The sequence below is a fragment of the Triticum aestivum genome, chromosome 4D, assembly GCF_018294505.1.
Source record: "Triticum aestivum cultivar Chinese Spring chromosome 4D, IWGSC CS RefSeq v2.1, whole genome shotgun sequence".
Classification (NCBI taxonomy): domain Eukaryota; kingdom Viridiplantae; phylum Streptophyta; class Magnoliopsida; order Poales; family Poaceae; genus Triticum; species Triticum aestivum.
The window spans coordinates 329,450,455-329,463,136 of NC_057805.1; the positions used below are offsets into that span (position 1 = coordinate 329,450,455).

Here is a 12,682-nt window from a genome sequence, read left to right on the forward strand (position 1 = left end):
GTAACATACCGATGACAAAGGAAACTACGTATGTTGTTGTGCGGTTTGACCGATAAAGATCTTCGTAGAATATGTAGGAACCAATATGAGCATCCAGGTTCCGCTATTGGTTATTGACCGGAGATGAGTCTCGGTCATGTCTACATAGTTCTCGAACCCGTAGGGTCCACACGCTTAACGTTCGGTGACGATCGGTGTTATGAGTTTATGTGTTTTGATGTATCAAAGGTTGTTCGGAGTCCCGGATATGATCACGGACATGACAAGGAGTCTCGAAATGGTCGAGACATAAATATTGATATATTGGATGACTATGTTTGGACATCGAAATGGTTCCGGGTGAGTTCGGGCATTTACCGGAGTACCGGGGGGTTACCGGAACCCCCCGGGGAGTATATGGGCCCTAATGGGCTTTAGTGGAGAGAGAGAGGGGCGGCCAGGGCAGGCCGCACACCCCTCCCCCTTGGGTCCGAATTGGACTCGGGAAAGAGGGGCGGCTCCCCCCTTTCCTTCTCCCTCTCTCCTCCTTCCTTCTCTCCTACTCCAACTAGGGAAAGGGGGGAATCCTACTCCCGGTGGGAGTAGGACTCCTCCCAGGGTGCGCCATAGAGGGCCAGCCCTCCCCCTCCTCCACTCCTTTATATACGGGGGAGGGGGGCACCCCATAGACACACAAGTTGACAGTTGTCTTAGCCGTGTGTGGTGCCCCCTCCACAGATTCCACCTCGGTCATATCGTTGTAGTGCTTAGGCGAAGCCCTGCGTCGGTAACTTCATCATCACCGTCATCACGCCGTCGTGCTGACGAAGCTCAACCTCGACACTCAGCTGGATCGAGAGTTCGTGGGACGTCACCGAGCCGAACGTGTGCAGATCACGGAGGTGCCGTACTTTCGGTACTAGGATCGGTCGGATAGTGAAGATGTACGACTACATCAACCGCGTTGTCATAACGCTTTCACTTATGGTCTACAAGGGTACGTGGACTACACTCTCCCCTCTCGTTGCTATGCATCACCATGATAGATCTCGCGTGTGCGTAGGAATTTTTTTAAAATTACTGCGTTCTCCAACAAAGGCAATGGCGAACCATTGGGGGCTCATCTAAACGGCATGCAACAAATGGCATGGGATCGTCGAGGAGATCGCGGCTCGCCCGGAGAGCGGGGCCATCATCGAGGATCAGGTATGGCACGCCGGTCTCTCCCTTTTCTTTTCGCCGTGTGCGCGCCCGCCGACTGTTGTTCCTCGGCGCAGCTGGTGCGGATGTTCGCCATGTGTCGCCAGGACAGCAGCGACCAAGATTTCAAGTACCTCCACGTCTTCAAGCGGGTCCAGAAGTGTGAGAAGTGGGCGGATGCCAGGTGCACCCTCGCCAAGGCCAAGGAGACGTATAAGCCGGATGCGCCGACGCCGGGCGCTCGAACGACAACAAAGGAGCCAAGAAGGGGAAACACGCCGAGTTGGCTACCGCACGTGTGCAAGAGTCCATCGAGCATTGCCTCGCCGACGCCCAGTCCCGGGCCGCCCTGCGGGAAGAGAAAACCGAGGCGCGATGGTCGGCGTTGATGACGAACAGCGCCGTCAAGCTTGACCTGCTCCGGACCAACGTCGCCGCGAAGAAGAGGAACACCGACCTGGCTTTCCTGATGGGCGGGCCGGACATGCTCCAGAGCGACGACGAGCAGCTCAAGGCGTGGTACCTGGCGGAGCGCGGCCTCATCCTGAACCAGATGCTGTCAACGGCGCCGCCAACTCCCACGCCGCCGCCAAGCCCGAGCGATGATGCCTCCACGACGCCCAGCAGCACAGAAGCCGCGCCGACGCCGCCCAGCCCGTGCACGCCGACTCCTCCAACGCCGGAGGTAGACACCGCCGTTTGATGCATTGCCTCCGCGTCCTTTCTTTTTGCACGCCGAACTTTTCATTTGGTCGCCGAACTGTGGCAATGTGATCGCCGAATTGTGATGCTGATCGTCGGACTTGTGGTGTTTTTTGGCAGCAGGAATGGACCAAGTTTGAATTTGCGACGCCTTGGGGGCGACATCTGGGGGCGTGGCTGGGACCTAGATCGCCCCCAAGGCCTAAAAATCGCTGGGGGGGCGCCGGCCCCTGCACTGGCAGGGGCGAACGAGCGGAGATGCTCTTAGCTACTCCGGTCGGGCTGTATGTGCCTCTTCCGCATGCACTAGTCCTAGTTGGGTGACTCGACCGTGCATTGCAGTTACCAGTTGGTTTTGGTGGCCATGCAGTCCGCTTCCTCACAGTGCACTTTGATTATTATTTACACAATTACGTTGTTTCTAAGATTAATTATAATTACACATCACCAAATGTTTTTAATTAATTATCGTTAATGTAATTAATGTTCTTTCCAAATTATTGGATGTGATGCCCCATCATCAAAGTGGAGTGACATTGGATATATAGGTGGTTGTATGGCTGATATCATTTATATACACCAAAATCATGCTTTTATAAGGCTGGTCATAGTGGGGTAACATAAGTAGTATCATGCACTTGGAACTCGCAAACATGCTTATGTGGCAGGCAATTAAAGAAGAAAGAGATGGTTATAGTAACATAGATAGATACTGTAACATAATAAATGTGATGCTACTATGTGTCATACATGGCAATAAATGAGACCACCTATGATACTAATCTATGATACTATGCACTATAGAGGTAGTAACATAGACTAGTAACATGCATATGTTACTAGTCTAAATTACTCCTCACTATGACCAGCCTAAGTAAGATGTAATTGCAAAATTAATCGCAATGAATGAATTTAATGTTTTACCAAGATTAATTGTGTTCTAGATTTCATGTGATGCTCCATAATTGCAGCGGCATGAGACGCTAGAGATAGGTGGTCGAATGGATAGGATCACTTGATTCATCAAACTCTTTTTTTAGGAATATTAAAAAAAATCTTTATCATTTGGATTCGCCGGAACTAAAAAAGAAATAAAATTGGCAAATAAAAAGGCGAGCAATTCGGCCCGGGTAAAAGATCACGCCCTTGATTTTCGTAAAGGGGTGCTTTATTACTTAAAAGATTTAAGCATTACACCCAGCCTCTACATAACTATGATGCACACAGCCAAATAAGTTCTTTCATACAAACGAAAATTAAGAAGGCGAAATACAAAGAAACAGAGTATGTATAACGCCTAAAGCGGAGGTGGGCCAATCCTAAGATCATGCTGCCACCCATGTTGGGTAAAAGTATCCCTCGCCGTATCCTCCAATCGTGTACACACCTCCGTAAACAGGCTTCGATTCTCCACACGTTGTAGAGAGGACCATAAACGAAGAGTCCTGATACACCCGTAGATAACCTGCATCAGAGAAGTACTTTTATCGTTAAACACCTTATCATTTCTACATAGCCAAAGCGACCAAATAACGGCAAGCGCTTGATAATGGAGCATGGAATGGAAGGCTTTTCCAGCCGGCACCCGCTCCACGGTACCGAAAGTTGCGAGGCACTTCACTATTCTCCATTTCTAAATCTCCCTCCCCCCACCCGCCATCTCTGACTCCTCTCTCCCTTCCCTCTGAACAAGAACAAGGACAGCAAGAAGACGAGACCTCTCTTGCAGTCAATAATCCCATACTCACCTAGCTAGGCAGTAGAGTCTTTTTTCCAGGGATAAAAAAGAGCAGAGACTTGTGAGTCCCTCTGTCTGAAAATCTGAACGACCCCCACACATCAGTCACTGTTCGTCTGCCGGTGCAAGACACGATCCGGGGCCGGGGCCACCACCGCAGCGGCGGCGGCGATCTTTTCTCTCCGTCACCGCCGATCAGGGAGAGAAGAGCGGCGGATCAAGGCAAGATTTGCAGGCGTCTTCGAGCCCAGGTTTGCGCTAAGCCACTTCTCGAAATCCTTCTCCGTTAACCCCCTCCCCTGCTCAGTTCGCCTTCCGTTTCGGCCATTAACATTCATAATTGCCGCACATTTTCTTCTTAACTTAAGCAATGCTTGCGTTTGCTTAGCCTCGCCCGTGTTTTTTAGCGACTCCACTCCATGCTCTATGTGTGGAGTGGAACAGCGATGGCCATGCCTTGCCTGGTCCCTTTAGAGCTCTCTGGGTGGCTTGCACGGTTGGATTCAGCTTTCCTCTTTCCTTTACACTTTCTTTTCTCTCCACCATTTCCTAAGAATTCACACGGTATGTTTGCTACGGAGCACTGATAGCGATGCCCCCATGGTCATTTGTTAAATCCAGCCGTCTCAAGCCGGATTAAATCCCCTGCGCAGGACAAAATCACATGGATGACACCGAACCGTCTTGCCTTGAGCTGCTTATTTCTATGCTTGCTTCCATAGAGACTAGATCATCCAAATTGAGTACCCTATTTCCACCAACAGAGAAATGGAAAGTAGTTGCTTTTGTTACCATATAATAATAACTTAGAAAGTACTCACTCCGTTCACAAATATTTTTGAGTCGGAGGCTATGTTCTAACTTTCTTGAATCGGATGTACATAGACACATTTTACTATGTGTGTTCATTCATTTCGGTTTGTACGTAATCCATATTGAAGTATGTAAAACATCTTATATTGGTCAACGGAGAGAGTAGGTTAAATGGTCACCTTATGCATCAATGCCTGGCAAGGTTGTGAAACTCTAATGCTTCTTAGTAAATAGCATAAAACTAATATGGATCGAAGGGGGTGCGAAAATTTTAAAAAGTGGTAGTTTGTTGAAACCCTAGCTTATATTATGGTAGTTTTATGCTATTACCCGATGCTTGTTGGTGTTCCAGACTTCCAGCATTGCTGTCGATCCGTACAAGCGAAGTGTCTAGCTAGTGTAGACAACAATTCAACCCCATTTACTTGACTGCATCCCTACATTGTTCTACTGTACTAGTAGTGGCAGTATATTCCTTAGGCTGGCCATAGTGGGGGTAACATAAGTAGTATCATGTACTTGGGACTCGTAAACATGCTTATGTGGCAGGCAATTAAAGAAGAGAGAGATGGTTATAATAACATAGGTAGATACCGTAACATAATAAATATGATGCTACTGTGTGTCATGCATGGCAATAAATAAAACCATTTATGATACTAATCTATGATACTATGCACTATAGAGATAATAATATAGACTAGTAACATTACTAGTCTAAGTTACTCCTCACTATGACCAGCCTCAGAAGGATCATTGAATTTTTGTAGACCAGCCATCCATTTTCATTGGTCAGTTGCAATTAAGAAAGCTCACAGAAATGGCCAGTCGGCATCACTCTGATCCGGTCCTTCTGGTTGTGCTGCAGCGTGTTGAAAATGTTTTTACACTTTCCAGACTTTGTCAAGTCGTGACATGTAAGATGACACTTCGACGTGTCCAACGATGAGCCATCGCAGCTGCAGATTTGTAACATACGGCGTGCTGTTCTGAAGTCCCGAAGGCCTACTCCGCTACTCACCAAACAGTTCTACTCACTATCTGGGCAGGGCAGGGCAGAGAGATGGTTCCCAACGCCGCGAGCCGCGGCGGCGAGATCGTGGAGGTCGTCGTAGGCGAGCCGGCCTCGCCATCGGCCGCAATGCGGCTCATGGACTTCATCCCCATCTACATTCCCACGGTGGAGAAGGGAGCGCTGAGCAGGGGCGCGCGCAAGACGCGGTTCCTGGACTTCCTCCGCGCGCGCCCGTCCAAGGAGTGGTTCCTCCGGTCCACCTTCGTGGGACGCCTCCGCTGCAGGAGCCAGGTCACGGCCCGGGAAGACGAAGACGGCCGGGACTCCGACGGTAACGCCGGCGGGTGCCGGCCGCGGAGGCGGCGGAGGCGGTTCCGCGTGCCGTTCGTGCGGAAGATCAGGTGGGGCAAGCTGTGGACTCACGCGGTGAGCTGGTGCAGGCGGCCGGCCAACTTCGCGATGATCATCTGGTTGGCGTTCGTCGCGGCGGGGCTGCTGCTGCTGTTCCTGCTCATGACGGGGTTGCTCGACGACGCCATCCCGGAGGACGACCGGCGCAAGAAGTGGACGGAGGTGATCAACCAGATCCTCAACGCGCTCTTCACCATCATGTGCCTGTACCAGCACCCCAGGATCTTCCACCACCTGGTGCTGCTCCTCCGGTGGCGCCCCGACGGCGACCGCGAGGCCATCCGCAAGGTGTACTGCAAGGAGGGAGCCCCAGTGCCGCCGCGCGACCGCGCCCACATGCTGGTCGTGGTGGCGCTGCTGCACATCACCTGCCTGGCCCAGTACTTCTGCTGCGCTCTCTTCTGGAGCTACTCGCGCACCGACCGGCCCAACTGGGCTCTCAACATCGGCTACGGCTTCGGCACGGGGCTCCCCGTCATCGCCGCCCTCTACCTGGCCTACAGCCCGCTGGGCCGGAAGCAGGCACGCGACCCCGACGCGGAGCCGTCGTCGTCGGGCGAGGAGGCGAGCGGTCACGGCACGGCGCCGGAGAACGACGGCCGCGGCGTGTCGATCAGGATATACAACCGGTCGGTGGTGGTGAGCAGGCCGGAGTGGAGCGGCGGGCTGTGCGACTGCTGCGACGACGGGACGGTGTGCGCGCTGTCGGCGACCTGCACCTTCTGCGTCTTCGGGTGGAACATGGAGCGCCTCGGGTTCGGCAACATGTACGTGCACGCCTTCACCTTCATCCTGCTCTGCGTCGCGCCCCTCCTCATCTTCAGCGTCACGGCGCTCAACGTCTACGACGACGACATCCGCGACGCCGTCGTGGCCGTGGGCGTGCTCCTCTGCTTCTGCGGCTTCCTCTACGGCGGCTACTGGCGGACGCAGATGCGGAAGCGGTACAAGCTGCCGGCAGCAGGCGGCGGGCGGCGGGCCGCGGTGGGCGACTGCGCCAAGTGGCTCTTCTGCTGGAGCTGCGCGCTCGCGCAGGAGGTGCGGACGGCTAACTTCTACGACTTCGACGACGATCGCTTCGTCGGCCACGGGGCGCGCAACGAGGAGGGCCGCGCCGTGCTGGTGCCGCTGCCGCGGGAGGCGTCCACGTCGACGCACTCCCGGAGCCTGTCGTGCCCGCCCAAGATTTACGCCATGGCAGCACTGAGCGGCGCCGGCACGAGCACACTGGATGAGCAGATGGTCGACATCGCGATGGGGAGGTCGGCCACGTACAATGCCATGAGCCCGCCTTTGCCGCCGATGATACAAATGGACAGGGAAGTGTAGTTGCGATTGCAACTAGCTTTGCTCCATCAGTTCGCCATGACTGCTATATGTGGACGTGTGTGCAGATGAGCTCTCCGTGTGCTGTTGCTCGATGATCTCATGCTATATGCGCGTTTGGCTGCGCCCAACTTAAAACCTGAACACCATAAACGCAAAAAGGGCAGTGCTATACATAAAGATTTCCTTATGGGAACATAAAGTTTTATTACATTATTCAGTACATAAGCAGATGGATAATTCTTTGGGAGCACCTATGGCTCAGGTGCCTGCAAATTTTAGAGCAATGCTAGACCCACGTACAGTTACGTGAGGTTTTTACGTAAATGCTGATTTGAACGTAATTAATTGGTTTAGGATTAGTGGCTGGAGCCCACCCCGGTTAAAATCAGGGGGGGAGGAGAGTATGTATGGAAGGGTACGTAAGATTATGTAGGATCTTTTCGTAGGTGTAGAATTATCACAAATTTTATCACTTCCTCTGAACCGTTGCATTTACATGAAAAGTACCGCATGGAACGTTTGAATGATTTGCCAGGCATATCCTATTTGGCGCTTCAGGCGCCTGTGCGTTTGGGCACCTGAAGCCCTCCAAGCTATGCGTGGAGAGTCGAACCAGGGATCTCTTGTCCCCGATAAACTACAGTAACCACCCAACTATAACGCTTTGTTGTGATAACTTCTCCCTTTTCTTCTTTTTCTTATTTGTTTCTTTTCTTTTTCTTTTTTCTTTTTCTTTCTTTACTTAAATATTGTGAAATTTTTCCAAAATCGGTGAAATGTTTTTACAAAATGATGATCTTTTCAAATTTGTGAACTTTTACAGAATTTGATGAACTTTTTTTTCGAAATCAATGACCTTTTTTCTAAATCAATGAACTCTATAAAAAGTACTGCAAAATCAATGAACTTTTTTCAACTTAGATGAACAATTTTTCAAAATTGATAAACTTTTTCAACATTGATGAACTTTTTCAAAATTGATAATATTTTTTAAAATTCAATGATTTTTTTTAATTTCATGAACATTTTTTAGAAGTCCGTAATTTTTTTGAATTGAGGATTTTTTTTTCTTTTTTATGATTTTTTTCCTTTTTTCTCAAATGTGAACTTGTACATGGGCCAAGCCCACCAGCGCCGGCGCGTGGGCGCCAGGGAGCTTCCCGTAGCGCCTCAAGCGCCGAATGCGAGCTCCCGATTTGCAATACCAGGATGATCAAAGCCCAAAGCCCAACAAGGAGAAGGTGTATATGTTTACGCCCAAATTGGTCGAAGGCCAACAGATAACTGGATGGCAGGTGTTACGTAGTAGTAGTATTTTTTGAGAGAGAGACGTCCTAGTAGTGCTAGACACTAGTACTAGGTATTAGTACGTACTCCCTCCGTTCCTTTATATAAGGTGTATTTATTTTTTGAAAGTCAAACGAGTGCAAGTTTGATCGAGCTTTTAGAAAAATATATCAACATTCACAATACAAAATTTACATGATTTGATCCATCATGAAAAGTAGTTTCATATTTTATCTACTAGGTATTGCGGATGTTATTATTTTATTCTATAATCTTGGTCAAATATTCAAATGGTTGACTTGCATGAAACCAATACACCTTATATTCTGGAACGGAGGGAGTATTATCTAATCTAGTGGCTAAAACTAAGGCTGGTCATAGTGGGGAGTAATTTAGATTAGTGTCATGCATATGATACTAGTGTCATGCATATGACACTAGTCTAAGTTACCACCTTCATAGTGTAAAGTAACATAGTAGTAGTGTCATATGTGGTCTCATTTATTAGCTTGTAGACTCATCTTGTCTTGGGAAGCGCTATGTTACAGTAACATATTATGTTACCACTTCTCATTAACCACCTGCCACATAAGCAAAATTTTCTTGGAGTGCGCTATGTTACTCCCACTATGACTAGCCTTACTATACATGCAAAGCACTTGTCAATTATGAGCACTTGTACAACTAGTTGCGTGGACAGGTATATTTATTTGCTTCACACACATACATCATAACTAAAAATAATAATAGAGGGGACGGGGGGGGGGGGTGGTTAAGATCCAGATTCTATTATATAATATTTAGCAACCATCATGCTAAATCTTTTAATTAGAATCACACAAATAACTGCATTTGTCATATAAAAATTCTTCAACATTTTACACCATTCGCTTTAAGATGTGGATTTGTGATCAACCCAACAAGTTGGTTAAACAAAATTGTTGTAGACCAAAATACTACATGCAAATTAAAGTACCATGTACTCAGTTAAATAACAAAACTAATAATTCCAATTCACATTAGTGAACTGAACAATCTACAAATGGGCAAGAACAAAAAAAATGACGACTGTCTATTGGGCGTCTTATTTTTTGACATTCAGTCAAATTTGTTGGGAACCTTATATTGAAAATTAAAGGTCATTATTCATCTTGTTCTTCCATTCATATTTTGTCCTTGAAAATTAAAAAAAAATCAAAATATAAAGTTTTCTAAGGATGAACAAATTACTGGCATTGGTATTAACCTTAAATAAAAAATTAAAAATAAAATAAAATAAGCAATGTTAGTGTAATTTTTGCACTCTAGTATATTTATGTGCACACTATATACTACTTGTGTGTATACCCACACAAACAAAATCATTTTTTTCAAATTTTCTAAGATAAAATGAATTAGTAGCATTGGTATCCCTTAAAGAAGAACAAAAAACTTAAAACAAAGAATGAAAAAATTGCACACAATTTACACAAAAATGCACTTATTAAAATATGCGATAATAAACATATAATAGTGAAAAAAAATACTTCCAATAAAATCTACACACGTATTGTATAGTACTTGCATGCATGCACTTACACAAACATAAACATCAAAATATACGCATAAAGGAAAATAAAGACCCACTAAAAAGGAAAATACATAGAGGCAAACACACATAAAAACATGGAAATTTTGACTGAACAAATTATATTTGCAGGCGCGTATCAAATAGGAAAACTTAAAAAAAAAAGTTCCATGATTACGCTAATTCAAATTATTTTGTCTGAACAAATTATTTTTCCATATTAAGCTAATTTAGATGTGACATAACCACCATGTGATGGAAGGTGTGATCCACGACACCGGTGGGTAGAAGCTGCAGTGCCCTTGCCCGAGCTTTGATCTTCTTCAATGTGAAGCCTTTAAGGTCGTATACCCCGAGAGCCTGAACATCTAAGTCATGGCGATCGCTATGTGAACTTGACTCGCCGTCTCTCAAGTAGACACGTCCAGTCTTGATATCTGGGCGCGCCCTAGTCAGCATAGAACCTTATGTGAGAAATCAAAAAGTAGGAAGCATGGCTAACACGAAATCCATGATTTGATGCTACCATGCACTAGAAGCATAGACATTTGATTTGATAAGTCTACATGCTTGCTGGGCAAAATTTGGGTGCACAAATTTAATGTTCTCGAAATATTGTTGTGTTGCAGCAATACATGTCTACCTTAGAAGCATACGATAAAAATCAGTACATATGAACCTGCCTGGGAGCATGGAAATAGATTGAAATTCAATCGGTACATAGGAAGCATGAATGCTCTGAAGAAAAAAAATATTTTGCTATCACTACATAAATAGGAAGTGTTGGAAGCACATAAATTTGAAGATGCACAATAACATGCTTGCCACTAATATTCGGGCGCAGAAAATTATTATCTTGAAACGTATCTCATCTACCCTGATTGGAGGTTTTGTAATCTTAGATCAACTTAAATCCTGCAAGTACATGAAATGAAAAAAATTAACATAGATCTCACCCCTAGTGTGCCTCCCAACCACTTCAATTCTACAAAATATGAGATGGCGGAGCATAATCTAGGCAAGATGGCTACCTAGGGTAGGGGAGAAAAAGATGAACATTGGAGAACGACCGGTATGTGGGCTCATCGATGACGCGATGGAGAACAACATGCACAGTTGTTGGGGGGGGCATCCAGAAGTGAGACGGGGCATGGATCCAACCTGTACGCCTCTGGCGGAGAGTGTAGGGGCGGCGGGTGTATGCTTACCATGATAGAGGAGGGTCGGAGGTAGCAGAGATAAATGGCGGAGGTGATTGATTCGGGAGAAAGGTAAAGGGTGTGGGATTAGGGAAGGTGCCTGCGTGAAAAATGGGAGAGGGTGTTAAAAGAGGATTTTATTTTTGTCTCTTGTCCGTGAGATGAAACATGAATCAAAGGTTTAGGTGTGGTCTGACGAGGGCCTCGCATCAGACTACAGATAGAAAGCGTTTTCCAAAAATAAAACATGATTTTAGCCACTAGTAAGAGCAAGTATAATAGGGTGACATGGGCAGGCTTCAGGAGATGGCACATTAGATTTTGGATTCGCAACAAATCAAACGACACATTTTTGGAGCAAGTATAATAGGATGACATGGACGGGCTACAAGAGAACGGCAGTTTTTTTAGCATGGGAAATTGAATAATTTTTATGGTAAATTAAGTTGTCGCGGGGATGGCAATTTCGTTTGACAAGCATGATAAATCCTTGCAATGTTCAGTTTTTACCAAGATTTATCACGCTTGCTAAAGGGAATTGCCATCCTCGTCAGACGTCAGATTTTTTTCCTATTTGAAGGAGTGAGAAGAGGTAAAAAGAGAAATGGGTTATAGATTTGTAGCCAGCTTTAACACCCTCCCTAAGAGAGAAAAGTGGGCTACATATTAATGAAATACACTCTCTGTTATAAGATGTTTTTGACAATTTAAATTAAATTGCCAAAACCTCTTACATTTAGGAACAAAGATGTGCCAACCCATATAGCCATTGTGGCTGTACTACTATTCTATTGGGAAGTGAACCACACAGATCGGACAGATGTGTGATCAAGCGTGTTGCTCACTGGCCGACGCTGCCGACCATTCAACAAGAGCCCTGAACATTTTCACAGCCAGGCGTCAACGATGCATCTGCCGGCTAACAACGACTGCTCCAGACAAAAAGGACGCAACTAAGCAAAGTATAATGCGCGTTGATCACCGACCCATCAGGAAACCACGTGCACATGCAAATGATAGAAGGGCCGGCATTTTCACCGAGATGTCCGTCTCGGGTGTGTGGCGTGGGGTCGATGCCGAAAACGTTATCAACCTCGCAGTGCGGGTGACACCACCACCGCAAATTTAATTTAGCAGCACCAAGCCTCCGTGTTGTGCAGCCTAACGACCCGAGTTCAATTCTCAGAATTGACAGATGATGCATAGAAGTTTTTCCCCGTTTATTAAGGATCAAGTTTGATGTGTGGTGGAACCACGCATTAAGAAATATCTTGATTCTCATTTAAAAAATTCTGAGGATCATGTTTATCGTGGTACTCATACTAAAATGGCCGTATGCATCCCTAGTTGGTGCAGAGGAATTCTCTCCCATTTTAGGGTTAGTTATCCTGCCCAACACGAGGTTAGTTATCCTTCCACCCCAGCCGCTCCTCCTCCCAACC

The 12,682-nt window shown here is 46.7% G+C and overlaps 1 protein-coding gene across 1 annotated transcript; it reads left to right on the forward strand.

Annotated features, from left to right (window-relative positions):
• The first annotated feature begins 3,541 nt into the window (after positions 1-3,541).
• LOC123099978 (uncharacterized) lies at positions 3,542-7,538 on the forward strand. Its single transcript, XM_044521987.1, has 2 exons — positions 3,542-3,870; positions 5,482-7,538. Exon 2 carries the CDS (start codon positions 5,496-5,498, stop codon positions 7,185-7,187), a length of 1,692 nt encoding a protein of 563 aa, XP_044377922.1. The 5' UTR covers positions 3,542-3,870; positions 5,482-5,495; the 3' UTR covers positions 7,188-7,538.
• Positions 7,539-12,682: the final 5,144 nt, after the last annotated feature.